Raw genomic sequence first — 12475 nt, 5'->3', positions numbered from 1 at the left:
AATTCTAAATCATAATCCTGAGGCTTCCAAACCTTAGTAATAATTAACTCCACTGTATTGACTCAAAGGACCTTAACCAGCATTGGGCTTTAATATAACTAATCTTTTAGGCCTGAGCTATTGCTGTTAAACAGAGCTGTATTCTAGAGGCAAAAGGTTTTATTAAGACTAATCTTAAAAATAAGCATTGTCTTTAAAGTCATAGGTGTCACTGATATTGATATGTACTAATAAAGTGCAGCGTAGTAACGGATCTTATAAAGAATTGTATCGAGACATTTAGAGGGTGACTCTTGTAGTTTTAAGAACTTTTATATTAGTTCAAATTAATTTTACAAGAAAAATCCATGAAGTGATGTTTGAAAAACCATTAAACACATTCTGTTAAAAGCAGGAGCTATAAAATGATGGTGGAAATACTAAGTGCATTCCTATCTTGACTTTTTGTATCAAAGCATCTATTTCTTCTGTTTCCTTGCATCTCTATCAAAGCCTTTAAGTGTCTCCTGCTTTTACTACCTACTTTTGAAATTGTACTGTTCCATCAGCTTCTTGTCCAGAGAAACTGGGTCACACTCACGTTTTTGTAGTCCCTTAAATAGCAAAATTCACTGAGCATTGCTTGTCTTCAGACTCTCCATCTGATTTCTTCATTTTAGTGGTAATGTAGTCTTCGCTTTAGTGTCATCCTAAAGACAGAGTTTAAAGCTAAGTATATTTTTTGTTTCCAAATCCACACAGTTCTGGGATTGGCATTTATATTTTTGGTATGTGTGTACTTCTTACCTAGTGTGTTTTGTCTCTGAACATAGTAGCTGTTCTAATACAATATAAGTTGAAGGTTAAGAGAGCTGTTTACTGACCCTTGTAATTCATCCGCATTGACGTATTATAAAGAAGCAATTTAAGTTTTAAATCAATGTTACGGAAACATATACTTTGGGATTTGAAAAAAGGCAGCAATTTGTTGCTGTCCCAAAGTAATCTTAAGGTGGTAACACATCATCCCTCCCCAAATAACTTGTGGGGATTTTTTTCTTGCTGAGACTGGTCCTTTTGTAAGTATTCCGTTTTTTTTCTATTCTGCTCGACATGGCTGTTAATGACTTTTGGTTCTTCAGAGTTGCTGTTGCAAGTAGGAATTCTGTACAGTGTGGTCATGTACTTTGCTTTTGGACTTACATGCCAGTCTGTGTATGGAAATGTTGAAAGTATGCTGCAAGTTATGCAAATATAAGCAATTTGCTGTAATTGTTACAGGTCCTAAATTATTGGATTACGCTTACCATCCCAATTTAGAACATAAATGTAAGAAGGATATTCTAATTGGTAGAATAAAAAACTCTGAAGATAAATCATGGAAAAAAATACGTCCAAGACCAACAAAAACACAGTATGTGGGACCATATTATATTTGTAAAGGTAGGTGTTATAGATAGTAAAATGTTAATGCCTACACTCAAAGTAATATAGTTTAGTTTTTCCACAGTGAAGTATAGATTGAGGTTTTTATTCTTGCTCAGGGGAGGTTGAGAAGGAAGTTCACTGGCTTGCTTGTATTTTCAAAGGCTGGAAGGAGAGACGTATTTTGACCATTAATGTGATTATTTGGAGAACATGCACTGTACTTCTGTACTGGTCTTCATCATGAATAACTTTGCTTCCAAGTGCTGGGCTATTGCTGTCCAAAACAACAACAGAAAAGCATTCTTGTTAGAGTTTTGCTGTATGAACCTCCTCTTATGATATAAGCAAGATGACTCGTGGATTAATTATCAGCTATATCTGATGATATTTAAGCAAAGGGTATTCTGGGTTCTCAGCTTTGTAGCCTTAGACTGGAAAAGGAGAGTTGATGGAGGTTGGCATCAGCCTTTCTGAGGAGTTTTACATTTTCAGCAAGTCATTCAGCATAAGGTTTTGCTTCTCTCTGCTAGACTTAAGTGACCCGTTTACAACAGATTTATCTTCTGTATGAAGAACATTTGAAATGGAGATAGTGGAAGTTTTAAGATGATTTTCCAATAAAAGTTGCGTAAAAGCAACGTCATATTCAATGTTACCATTTTAGATGTTGCTGCTGAAGAGGAATGCAGATACCCAGGTCATTGCACCTTTGCGTATTGCCAAGAGGAGATAGATGTGTGGACACTGGAGCGCAAAGGAGCCTTTAGTCGAGAAGCTCTTTTTGGAGGAAACGGAAAGATCAACTTGACTGTGTCCCGACTTCTTCAAGAACATCATGGATTATTTATGTTTCTTTGTGAGGTGCTGCTTTATTTCTAATGACACGATAATAATGATAATAAATAATAAAATTCCCTGGAAAGAAATACTTCGGTTCATGTGTGACTATTTTGTAAACTTTGAAATGCATGTTCAATAATAATCTGTCTGGCTTTAGATTAGAGACTAGTTGAAGTCTCTGTGAAAATCTTTAAGGTAAGGTATATTTTAAAATGTATAAAATACATACTCTATAATTACCTGTTTTTGTATTCCAGAAATGTTTTGATCATAAACCCAGAATAATAAGCAAAAGGAACAAGGATAACTCATCGTCTTGTTCTCACCCTGCTATGCATGACTTTGAAGACAACAAGTATGTCTGAAATACCATCTCTTTCTTTAAGTTTCAAATTAAAAGCAAAGGTTTCAGGGCATTTTGACTTTCATTTCTTACGTGTTGATTAAATTCTCTTCCTTGCTAAGTGACTGTTATGCTTTGGCAGTATGGATAAGATAAACTTACTGAACAAGGATTGTCTCATATTACTAAATTGAAAGTGAATTATTTCTTTATCAGTGCATTCAAAATTAGTGGTATCCACGCTCATGTTTGAATCTTACTGGTTTTGGTGTCAGTTTGTTAATGGCTTATCTTCCTGGTGAGCTGCATTGCTGTAAATAGATGTGTGATGTTAAATTAATATAGGAATTCATAAGTTTGCTCTCTTTGGTCTGTTTTGCTTATTTTGCTGTAGTTTTAACTCAGAACAGTTTAAAGAACAAGTTTACCTTAATTACTCTGAAATAGACCATAGTCCTTATTAATTAATTTGATAAAAAAGTGCTAGGAAAGTGTTTTCAATTACTCTTTGAAAGTTAACAAAGACTTTGTAGTGGTAATAGTGTTAAATAAGCTTTGGAGAATTAATAGACTTACATTTTTATATGATGGAAACGTTAAGTGGGAGCATTTTAATTGCTTTGTTTGTACTCCACTTCCCTATATTGGGGAAACGCTGCAGCTATAAGAGCTAGGCATCAACTCTTTCTTTAATGGTGCTCTTCAAAAGAGTAAGTACTTGTGTTTGTACTTAGGTCAGAATATATACTTGAAAGTGAGCATGATATGCTTTCTCTCTTGGAAAGTAGTGATCCAGCTGGATAAAATTCAGTAGTGCTTAGCGGAAGGGAGACCTCTGGATTTCAGAAGAGTACTGTTCCATGATGGTTTACTCAGCCTAGAAATGATAATTAGATGCTACTTCCTTCTGGAAACTGTTTTGGCTTTCTGATTTCGAATAAAAAGTGTTAAAAAGACTAAGCTGTAAATAATGTTAAAAAGAGTAAGCTATGATGAGGGATGGTTATTTTATGTGTTTTTCCAGACATGAACAAAACCATTTTAAAGAATGTCTAAAACTGACTGTTTTCAAAACAGGTGCCTTGTCCACATTTTGCGAGAAACTATGGTGAAGTATTCCAAAATCCGCCCCTTTCAAATTCGATGTCAGCTTGACCTGTGCAGACATGAGGTGCATTATGGCTGTTTACGAGAGGATAAATGCTTTTATGCTCACAGTCTGGTAGAGCTTAAAGTCTGGATAATGCAAAAGGAAACAGGTAAGTTTGGTAAAATGCGCGCTTTACTCTTTGTTGTGATGCCACTTCTTCCTTGTCTCTACTCCCTTCTGAAATTAGCAATTTGGGATCAGTGCATTAACTTAGAATTTGCTGTAATTTTTCGTACAGCATAGTCAATAAACAGTAATGTAAATACGATAAGGAGTGTTGAGTAGGCTACTAGCTATTCCAAAATTAGGAAGTTTTTGATAATAAAAACTGTTCAAAACTGCTAATTATGATCAGATTTTTTTTCTTGAATAAAACTAGAAGTCTTGAGCCGATATTAAATTCAAGTCAAACTTTTTATTTTTAAACCTTCAAAGTTTGAAAGATCCTGATCAGATTTCTTTTTCACAGGGCACTGAAAGAAAAGCTTGAAATATTTATGCCGTTGTTTCCCTCTGTCCCCCAGTACAAGAGTCAAGGTTTTTCCCAGTCGAACCTTTCTTTTAGCTTACTGGCACTCTGATATTTTTATATATTGAGCCAGAAGACAAATCTTTGCAGTTCACTACTCTGTCTCTCATTAGTGTATGTGTTGCTAAAACTTAACTATTATTCTGTTCTTGCTCACGCAGGACATTTTGACTGATTTTGTTGATCTGGCTTGTTTTTGTTGTCTTCTTTGAGGATAACAAATCTTATTACTTCGTTTCTAGATTATAGCTTTTGAATTGCATGTGTCTGTACTTACAGCCCATTCCTTGGTCATGAGTTCCAAACTCTCTGTGACTTACATGGTGTTTTGTTTTTTTTTTTTTTTTTTTTTTTAAAAAAAGCATTTAAACTGTTAGCAGGAAATAATTTGTACCACATAACAGTTGCTCATTCTTCCTATCTTGCTCTGCATGACAGCAGTACTTTACATATTTAAGTAACTGTGTTGGATCATGGCAATGCACGGAGGAAAAAGGGAAATGTGGCAATCCCAATGTGTTGCAGTGTTTCTGGCGTTATTGCCCCTTTATGTCTGTGATTTATCCTCACCCGTCCCGTTTTTTTTGAAGAAGCTCCTTGTTGCTTCAGCTTTCTAGCTAGATTCTCATACGGGCATTCTGACACAAGATGTCACATTGACCTGAAAATTTTGGAGGAAGAAAGTCAAATAGAGACTTTGCTGATTTCCTGTTCTCTCTCCTGGGATGAGCCTTTAGAAGCTTCTGTGTGAAAGTAACACAGTTATTTTCTTACCAGCTGCCCCTACAAAGCCAAGGATAGCAAATACTTACCGTATAATTTCTATTTTGAAGTAAGGGTTGGGTTGTCCGAGAAACTTGATTTTTCCACAGAAGGCATATTTTTTATTTTATGATGTGTTCCTGCTGCCCTCATGCTTCACTAAAGTCAGTCAAAGCTCAGCCTTTGCTCTTTGAATGAGGTTCCTCTTCTGAATGTAAGGTGTGGGAAGTAAAGGAACGCTGCCTTGGGAAAGAAACATTTTACCAACCCTCCAGTCCAGACACAAAGGATAGTCTGTGCTTGTGTGAAATTAGAGCAGTAAATATTACAGTGTGTGTGAACAATGTATATCTCTGATGGTAACATTAGTCAAAGTATTTATAAGATATTTTTTTTTTCTGAAACAAAACGTAATTAACAGACCTTGTCTAAAAACTTTGTAAAGAAGGCAGGGGCAATCTAGTGTCTGTCAGCTTGCATTTTGGATAGAGGTTTAGTACATTATGTTTAAATAAATACTTGAAGATGCATCTTAACTTATTTGAGCAATCTGTAATTTAAGAAACTTTTCTGTTTGCTTTCCAGTGTGATGATGTATACAGTATTTCTGTTTTGGAGGCCCTCACAAAATTCTTAAGTGTGTATATATGTGGATGTAAGTGTATATCCACACCCATGAGTGCATGTATATGTATGCAATATATAAAAAGAAAAATAGACAAAAGCTTTGGGGCTTCAGTAGCATTCCAGTTTGAGCATGTCCGGAATTCTACAAAGTCATAAGTGCTCAAGAAGTTTTTCCCTTCCTTTACAGGTATTTCACATGATACTATTGTTCAAGAATCAAAGAAATACTGGCAGAACATGGAAGCTAGTGCACATGGATCACAGGTATTTTCATTTTTCCATTAAACTAATTCTGCGGTGACTTTGATAATTCTTTTTCTATGTCAGTGTATAATGTAACTTATTTTAGAAATTACTTTTTTAATGTCTTCTTCAAATTATCTCTTTCACTGTAGGCTTTCTTCGGCTTGCTCCATTTACCATACAGTGCCTGCTTTGCAATTCGTTTTTTGCTTTGCTTATTCTGTCATAGACGGAACATAAAGCCTAAGTATAATTTCAAAGTCGGCTGCCATAGGGCAATTAATTTTCTTTCCAATAGGTAGGACTGTTATGTGTTTAGTTTGTATATCTTATCGTAGCTTCTGGGTACATGTACCTAAATCAGAAATAAGTTAAATAAAAATGCATTTGTTAAGAAAAGTCTAGTTTGAAATTACAAGCTAAACTATTACAAGGCATGCAGTGTAACATCTGCTTCCGGATGTGTGTCGCAAACTTTTAGCGTAGGGGGGTAATTAATAATTATGTATGGATTTTTTTGCAGATACAAAATACCTTTTATTGTTGTTGTTATTTTTTTTGCCTTAAGATCCTTGGAAACCAAATGAAATATGGATCACTTAATTTGAAGATGAAGTTTGTTTGTGGTCAGTGCTGGAGAAACGGTCAAGTTAATGAGCCAGACAGAAACAAAAAATACTGTAGTGCAAAGGCAAGACACCCGTAAGTAATACCAAACAGTGGAAGATTTTACCACTTTGCCAGCCATTTAAAACCTCTGTTGGGAAACTTTGTTACTGCTTCATAAAGGTCATACGAGGAGTTTAAAAAAACATATCGAAGCAGAACACAGTCATCTCTTTGTAATATGTTAGTAATTGGTAATGAGAAATACTTTGGTGTTTTTTGGTTTTGGGTTTTTTTTGATTGTTATGGTAAAGTTTCAGTAGAATTTAGTTAAGTCTCAAATATATGGTGAAAGCCTTATAAGGAACGCTTCTGAGCTTTCCTGGTTCTTCTGTGTACACGGTGTGTCTTTTATGAAGAGTATTTTCTTTCATTGAATGCATCTGTTTTTCAGATGGACCAAAGATCGCCGTGTGGTGCTAGTCATGTCTAATGAACGTAAGAAGTGGATGACCATTCGTCCTCTTCCCGCAAAGAAACAAGTGCCTCTGCAATTTGATGTATGTTAACCCAAAACTAATGTTTTAGTTAAGAAAATGGTGTAACTATACTGGCAATTGGGCTGGTTTCATCAGCTCTGCAGAAATTCCCATGGGAGTTGGGAATATGTTAATAGTGTTTCTACAGAGCTCAGCCTTAGAAAAGCACTGATCTCACATGTTATTACTGAAACCCTTTCTTATCAGTGGAAGTTAATAACTTTTTAAGTGATTTAACTGAGTTCTTACTATTTCAAATAAATATTTCAGAAATATATCTGTGCTCTGGTAATCTGGTAGGAGGCAAAAAGCAGTCATAATACTTGCTTCCAGCAGTTTGCTTTTTCTAACTACAATATATAAGCTTTTTATAAAATAAACATGATTTTATTTTTCATGTGATATAAATGTCTGATTGGGAGGGGAAACACTAGCCAAGACTGAAAAAACCCCTATTTTCTACTATCGTCCATTTTACTTTATATTCATAAGGATATTTTTTTAATTCACGTTCTAGTTGTGCAATCATATTGCTTCAGGCAAGAAATGTCAGTATGATGGAAACTGCTCTTTTGCTCACAGTCCCGAGGAAAGAGAAATGTGGACCTATATGAAGGAGAACAGCAGTAAGTAGAAGAGTAAACCTAACGTTGTAAATTGAACTGTTCTGCTTTTCATTCTTGTTCCTCAGTTACTTTTTAACAATAAAGTAGTTTGTGTCAATTTTTTAGATCTTAGAAATAGTATATTGATCCATGCAGCAATATTATTTGGTACTTATACTCTGTATTGCCATGTGCACACACTAGGATTCTGTTACCAACATACTGGGGGCAAGCTATTTGCAGAAGAATTTCCCCCCCTCCCTCAGCGTATTTACTGGGAATTACTATGCACTGTCTGTGAATGATAATATCATGGTCTGCAAGAAAGCTGACTAAATTTACCCCAAATTGTAGCACACTTTATAATTAGTACTTCCAAATTCAGATATTGATACGCAGTGGCATAGTTGTTATCTGTACTTTGGGTGTCTGCTCAGAAATGTGTAACACCTTACTTTCCCCTAGATAGGGAGAAATGGCTCTTGGTAAGTAGCCAGAGATTGATAACTGCACTTGGCTCTTATCTCTAAACTGTGTAACTGTCTACATTGCGTCCTTCCTTTTTTCTTCTTACAATAGGTGGGACTAAATTATGCTTGCAAACTCAGTCATTTATCTAGTATTCTCAAACTCTTGCCTTAATTGCTAATTACTTATTTTAGCTTCTGCTCTCATTAGTTCAAGACTTGGAGCAGTTGTATGACATATGGCTAAAAAGTCAAAAGCCAGAAAAAGGAGATGATACAGCTGCTCAGGCAAACAAAGAAAATGGGAAGCAAATTCACATGCCAACTGACTACGCTGAAGTTACAGTAAGTAATCAGTGGTATAATTCTAAGTTCACACATGTGGGGTTTTTGTAGTGTCATCCCCCCCAGTCAGTAACATACATTGTCGTCCTTACTTTCTTGGTGCTTTCTTAGATCATAGCTAGCTACACTAAATGCAAACTTTAACTGACACTTGTAAAGCAGTTATTCTGAATCCTCTAAAGACAGTGGAGATCATAAACTTAAGGTGATTATTTAAATAGCTATATCTGATTAGATAAACAACAATTTACAGGATAACATAAAGAAAACATTCAAAATGTATTGGGAGCAGTTCTTTGCTTACAGTACTGAATTCTTAATGTTTTGTTTTCAAATTCCCTGTAAAACAGGTGGATTTTCACTGTTGGATGTGTGGGAAGAACTGTAATAGTGAGAAGCAATGGCAGGGTCACATTTCTTCTGAAAAGCATAAAGAGAAGGTTTTCCACACTGAGGACGATCAAAACTGCTGGCAGTATCGCTTTCCAACCGGATATTTTAGCATTTGTGATAGGTATGTGTTTAAGATGTCAAAAATGCTGAAAAAATTACAGTTCATAGTGTAAATAATTAAGGTGATTATTAGTTTTGACATACGTTGTTTCTAGTATTTCTTGCTTTGCATACATCTTTCAACAAGAAATTAAGTAATTAACAGTATTTTAACACGTAGTTTTAGAACTCGGGGAGTGACAAGGTGCCTGATTGTGGAATCAAATGAATTGCTCATTTGATGTTAATAAGAGGTTGCAAGTTTATGGCAGGTGCAAAAAATATTGTTGGTATTACAAGTTTAATTAGGCGCCTGCATATTAATTACCTGTGGAACACAAGAGCCGTACCTAGCTGGACAGTGACATTGGAGCTTTAAGGCAAGTAAAAATGCTGTTAGCATCAAAACAAATCTGTATTTGTTACTGGAAATTGTTTATGAAAGCGTGTAAGAGAACTTCTGAGACCTGTTGGTTTTCCCCAGCATTGGTTGTATGTTTTGCTGCTCCTATTAATTCTTAAATGCAGCCTGTTTACCGGACTGCAGTAGACTTTTTTGTAAATCTGTTGAAAGTTCTTTCCACTGTTGGAATCTTCTTGGAAGGCTAAAAATTTTGGAATCTGCATTCTGGAGTTAAAGATTCAATTTGCTGGTACGGATATCTTTATCACTCCATTTCAAATAAAAGATTTTGAATGTGTTAGAGATCTTGAGAAATTGCATAGCATAAAAACCAACTTATTTTTTGTTTGAGTCTTTGGATGGAAGCTTATGTGCCCCCTTCACTAAATTTTTAAGTAACATTCTAAATGTATTTGATGTTTTGAGCACTAACAGACCTCGTATATGCAATATAAAGTGAATGCAAACTGGCATGCTTATAACTTAATACAAAAATCCTATGATAAAATAGATTAAGTTATACTGAGTACTTAAAAACCAAATGCAGTTAACAAAGGGTAATTAAATAATCAGATATTTTTAACAATTGTAGTTCTTTAGCTTAGTAAGTTAAATGATACGGTATTAATTTACCTGATGAAATTAAAGGTTTCAAGCATGAAATGACTCAGTAAAGTAGGAGCATGAAGAGCAGAGAGTGCCATCTCTTGTCCTCTGTAAATACTTGGCAGCTGGGAAAGGAAAATATAATCAAATGCTAAACAAGAGTTAATGTCTTTAAAAAACATGACCAGAAGAAAGTACCTAGATACAACAGTGATCATGATAATTCTATGAAAACACTATTTGAAATGTGTCTTAACAGATATATGGCTGGTACTTGCACTGAAGGAAACAACTGTAAATTTGCCCATGGAAACGCTGAACTCCATGAGTGGGAAGAACGAAGACAAGTTTTAAGAATGAAGCTCAGCAAAGCAAGAAAAGACCACTTGATTGCTCCCAGTGATAATGACTTTGGAAAATATAGTTTTTTGTTTAAAGATTTAAACTAATACTGAGATGACACATACATCTTATCAGCTGGAAGCATAAACCAGAAAATTTGACAATAATCAAAAGCATGTGACAGAAAAGCTGCAGGTTTTCTGCTTTTATTGGCATATATTGTTCCTCCTGAACAGCAAAATATAGTAGATTTAGGGGGATTGAGCAGACCTGTCTGTGCTCTCATGAAACAGAGTGGTGGTTAAAAAAAATCTGAAGTATTACGTGCTTATTCACCTTCTGTTGGACAGAACGTTAGGAAATAGAAGGGGGGGAAGAGAGATTATAATGTCTAGGAAGCCCCCTAGTATCAGTCCTTCAGTTGAAAAACTTCAAGGTATCGAGGTATTACAAAACAGAGTGTTATGGGCTAAGGAGAAAATGATGGATGAAAATTCTTCAGATCTTTTAATGGAGAGGATTTGTTTAAAACAAAGTTTGCTACTTATCTATATGTAGGTTGCTAAAAAGGATTTTCTTATTAAAGATTTTAAACAAAATAACCATTTAACTACAATATATGTTGAATGGGTATTTTTTCTCTATTTGTATGTTTCAATATAATTTACTGAAAAAGGATCTTGGGAGGAAAAAATGTATTAATTTTTGAAAATGAAGTAGTTAAAATTATGTTTCTTGGTCTTTGCTGTTTAAATGATGATTTTGAAAGATTACACTTGTATGTCAGTATTGTGTACTATTGTATGGACTAATGTTGCCTGTAATAAAGAGAACTTTACACAAAGCTGTTTTCTGCATGTAGCCTCTCAGGATTGAGATTTTGTAAAAAATAAACAATGATTTGCCTATTAGCAAAAGCTTGAGCACCTGTAGGTAAAAATTTAAGAAGTTGGTATTTGTGTCTCCAGATGCTTGTTTGCAGTTTTCTGTATTGTCATTAGCTCATTGCATCACTAAAATAACAAAAATGGCCAACTAACTTGCGAAGTAGACAAGCATTTTGGAGTTATGTGGTGCTGGGACGTGTTTTTAGCCTTTTGATTTGGGCATGAACCACCACCTCAGCTGCGAGGCGGGTGGTACTTCAAATTCCATTTCCTCCAGGAAATAGAACAGCATTCATGGGCAGAGGTGACTTCTAACTGGTGAGCTTTTGGGCTTTACAGTCGCTGGAGCTTCTGTTGCATTTCGGCTTCTCTACAGCTGGTTCTTTCAGTTTTCTTTGTGTATTCACTTTTTTTTTTTGTTATTTATTTTTAAACTAAGCTTCTTTCAGTCATCTATTCAAAATTGCTAAAGCTAGGTTTCTTTTTTTCCCCCCCCGACCATGACTTCTTCCTCTTGAGATTATTTTTCTCTGTTATTGGACGACCGTATATAATTAGAAGAGCTTTAAAGAATGACTTCTGTAGTTTGAATGTAGTCATTGGCCATGTAGTGTGTATGGAAAGAGTGTTGAACCAAAGTTCAGTGGTACCCGCACACATGACAAGCTTGGATGCTGTGTCCCTTTCACTTCACGGAAAGAAAAGCACAATGAATATTAAACCGACAGCTTCAGCCATGGGGGCACTTGCGCAGTGGCTGTTCCTGAGGGGCTGGGCTGAAGTGTGTTTGAATACTATGTACAGTAAACATACAAAATTAGCTTGGGGCTTGAAATACCACCTGCTGCAATGCTAATTTTTTACCTTGTTTGTAATAAACAGCTTGAAATAGAGTACTATGGACACTGTTATTTCTGTGACAAAACCTGATTGTATTGTGTGCCTTCCTGAATTGTTTTCTGGATTTTATGCTTTCATTGTTCAATGTAAGTGCTCTGTAAATTCTTGGAAGTAATTCTAGACAAAACTAAACATGAAATCCTTGTTCTGTAAGGACGGTGTGAAGTCTTTAATGAGTGCAGAGGGGGCCTGTCGGGGAGCGGCTGCCGGCGGGGCTCGGCCCTCCCAGAAGCGGAGGATTTATTTACGATTATTTACTCACTGATCCTGGTGAAGGGGATTTTAACCACGTCCTGCACAGGCAGCAGGAGGCGAACGAATTAATTCTCAACACGTTTTCCCTGAGGCCGCGGGACGCAGCCAGGCCTGCCGGCGGCCCTCG

General features: G+C 35.7%; 1 protein-coding gene across 2 annotated transcripts in view; it reads left to right on the top strand.

Moving 5' to 3' along the window:
- The window catches only part of ZC3H7A (zinc finger CCCH-type containing 7A), a 29906-nt gene extending 17670 nt beyond the window's left edge, over window positions 1–12236 (top strand). Inside the window, exons 13-23 of one of the 2 annotated variants that reach the window (XM_063344023.1) lie at window positions 1261–1422; window positions 2072–2268; window positions 2505–2602; window positions 3668–3849; window positions 5846–5922; window positions 6470–6603; window positions 6962–7067; window positions 7564–7672; window positions 8330–8463; window positions 8814–8977; window positions 10224–12236. In XM_063344023.1, the coding sequence (XP_063200093.1) occupies window positions 1261–1422; window positions 2072–2268; window positions 2505–2602; window positions 3668–3849; window positions 5846–5922; window positions 6470–6603; window positions 6962–7067; window positions 7564–7672; window positions 8330–8463; window positions 8814–8977; window positions 10224–10413 (1553 nt within the window). In that variant the 3' untranslated portion in view covers window positions 10414–12236. Of the gene's footprint in view, window positions 1–1260; window positions 1423–2071; window positions 2269–2504; window positions 2603–3667; window positions 3850–5845; window positions 5923–6469; window positions 6604–6961; window positions 7068–7563; window positions 7673–8313; window positions 8464–8813; window positions 8978–10223 lie in introns of those variants that run through there. The other variant, XR_010072261.1, reaches the window with a different exon arrangement.
- Window positions 12237–12475: the final 239 nt, after the last annotated feature.

The sequence above is a fragment of the Chroicocephalus ridibundus genome, chromosome 8, assembly GCF_963924245.1.
Source record: "Chroicocephalus ridibundus chromosome 8, bChrRid1.1, whole genome shotgun sequence".
Classification (NCBI taxonomy): domain Eukaryota; kingdom Metazoa; phylum Chordata; class Aves; order Charadriiformes; family Laridae; genus Chroicocephalus; species Chroicocephalus ridibundus.
Note: the sequence above shows the minus strand (reverse complement) of the source record. Positions and strands in the feature narration are given on the sequence as shown.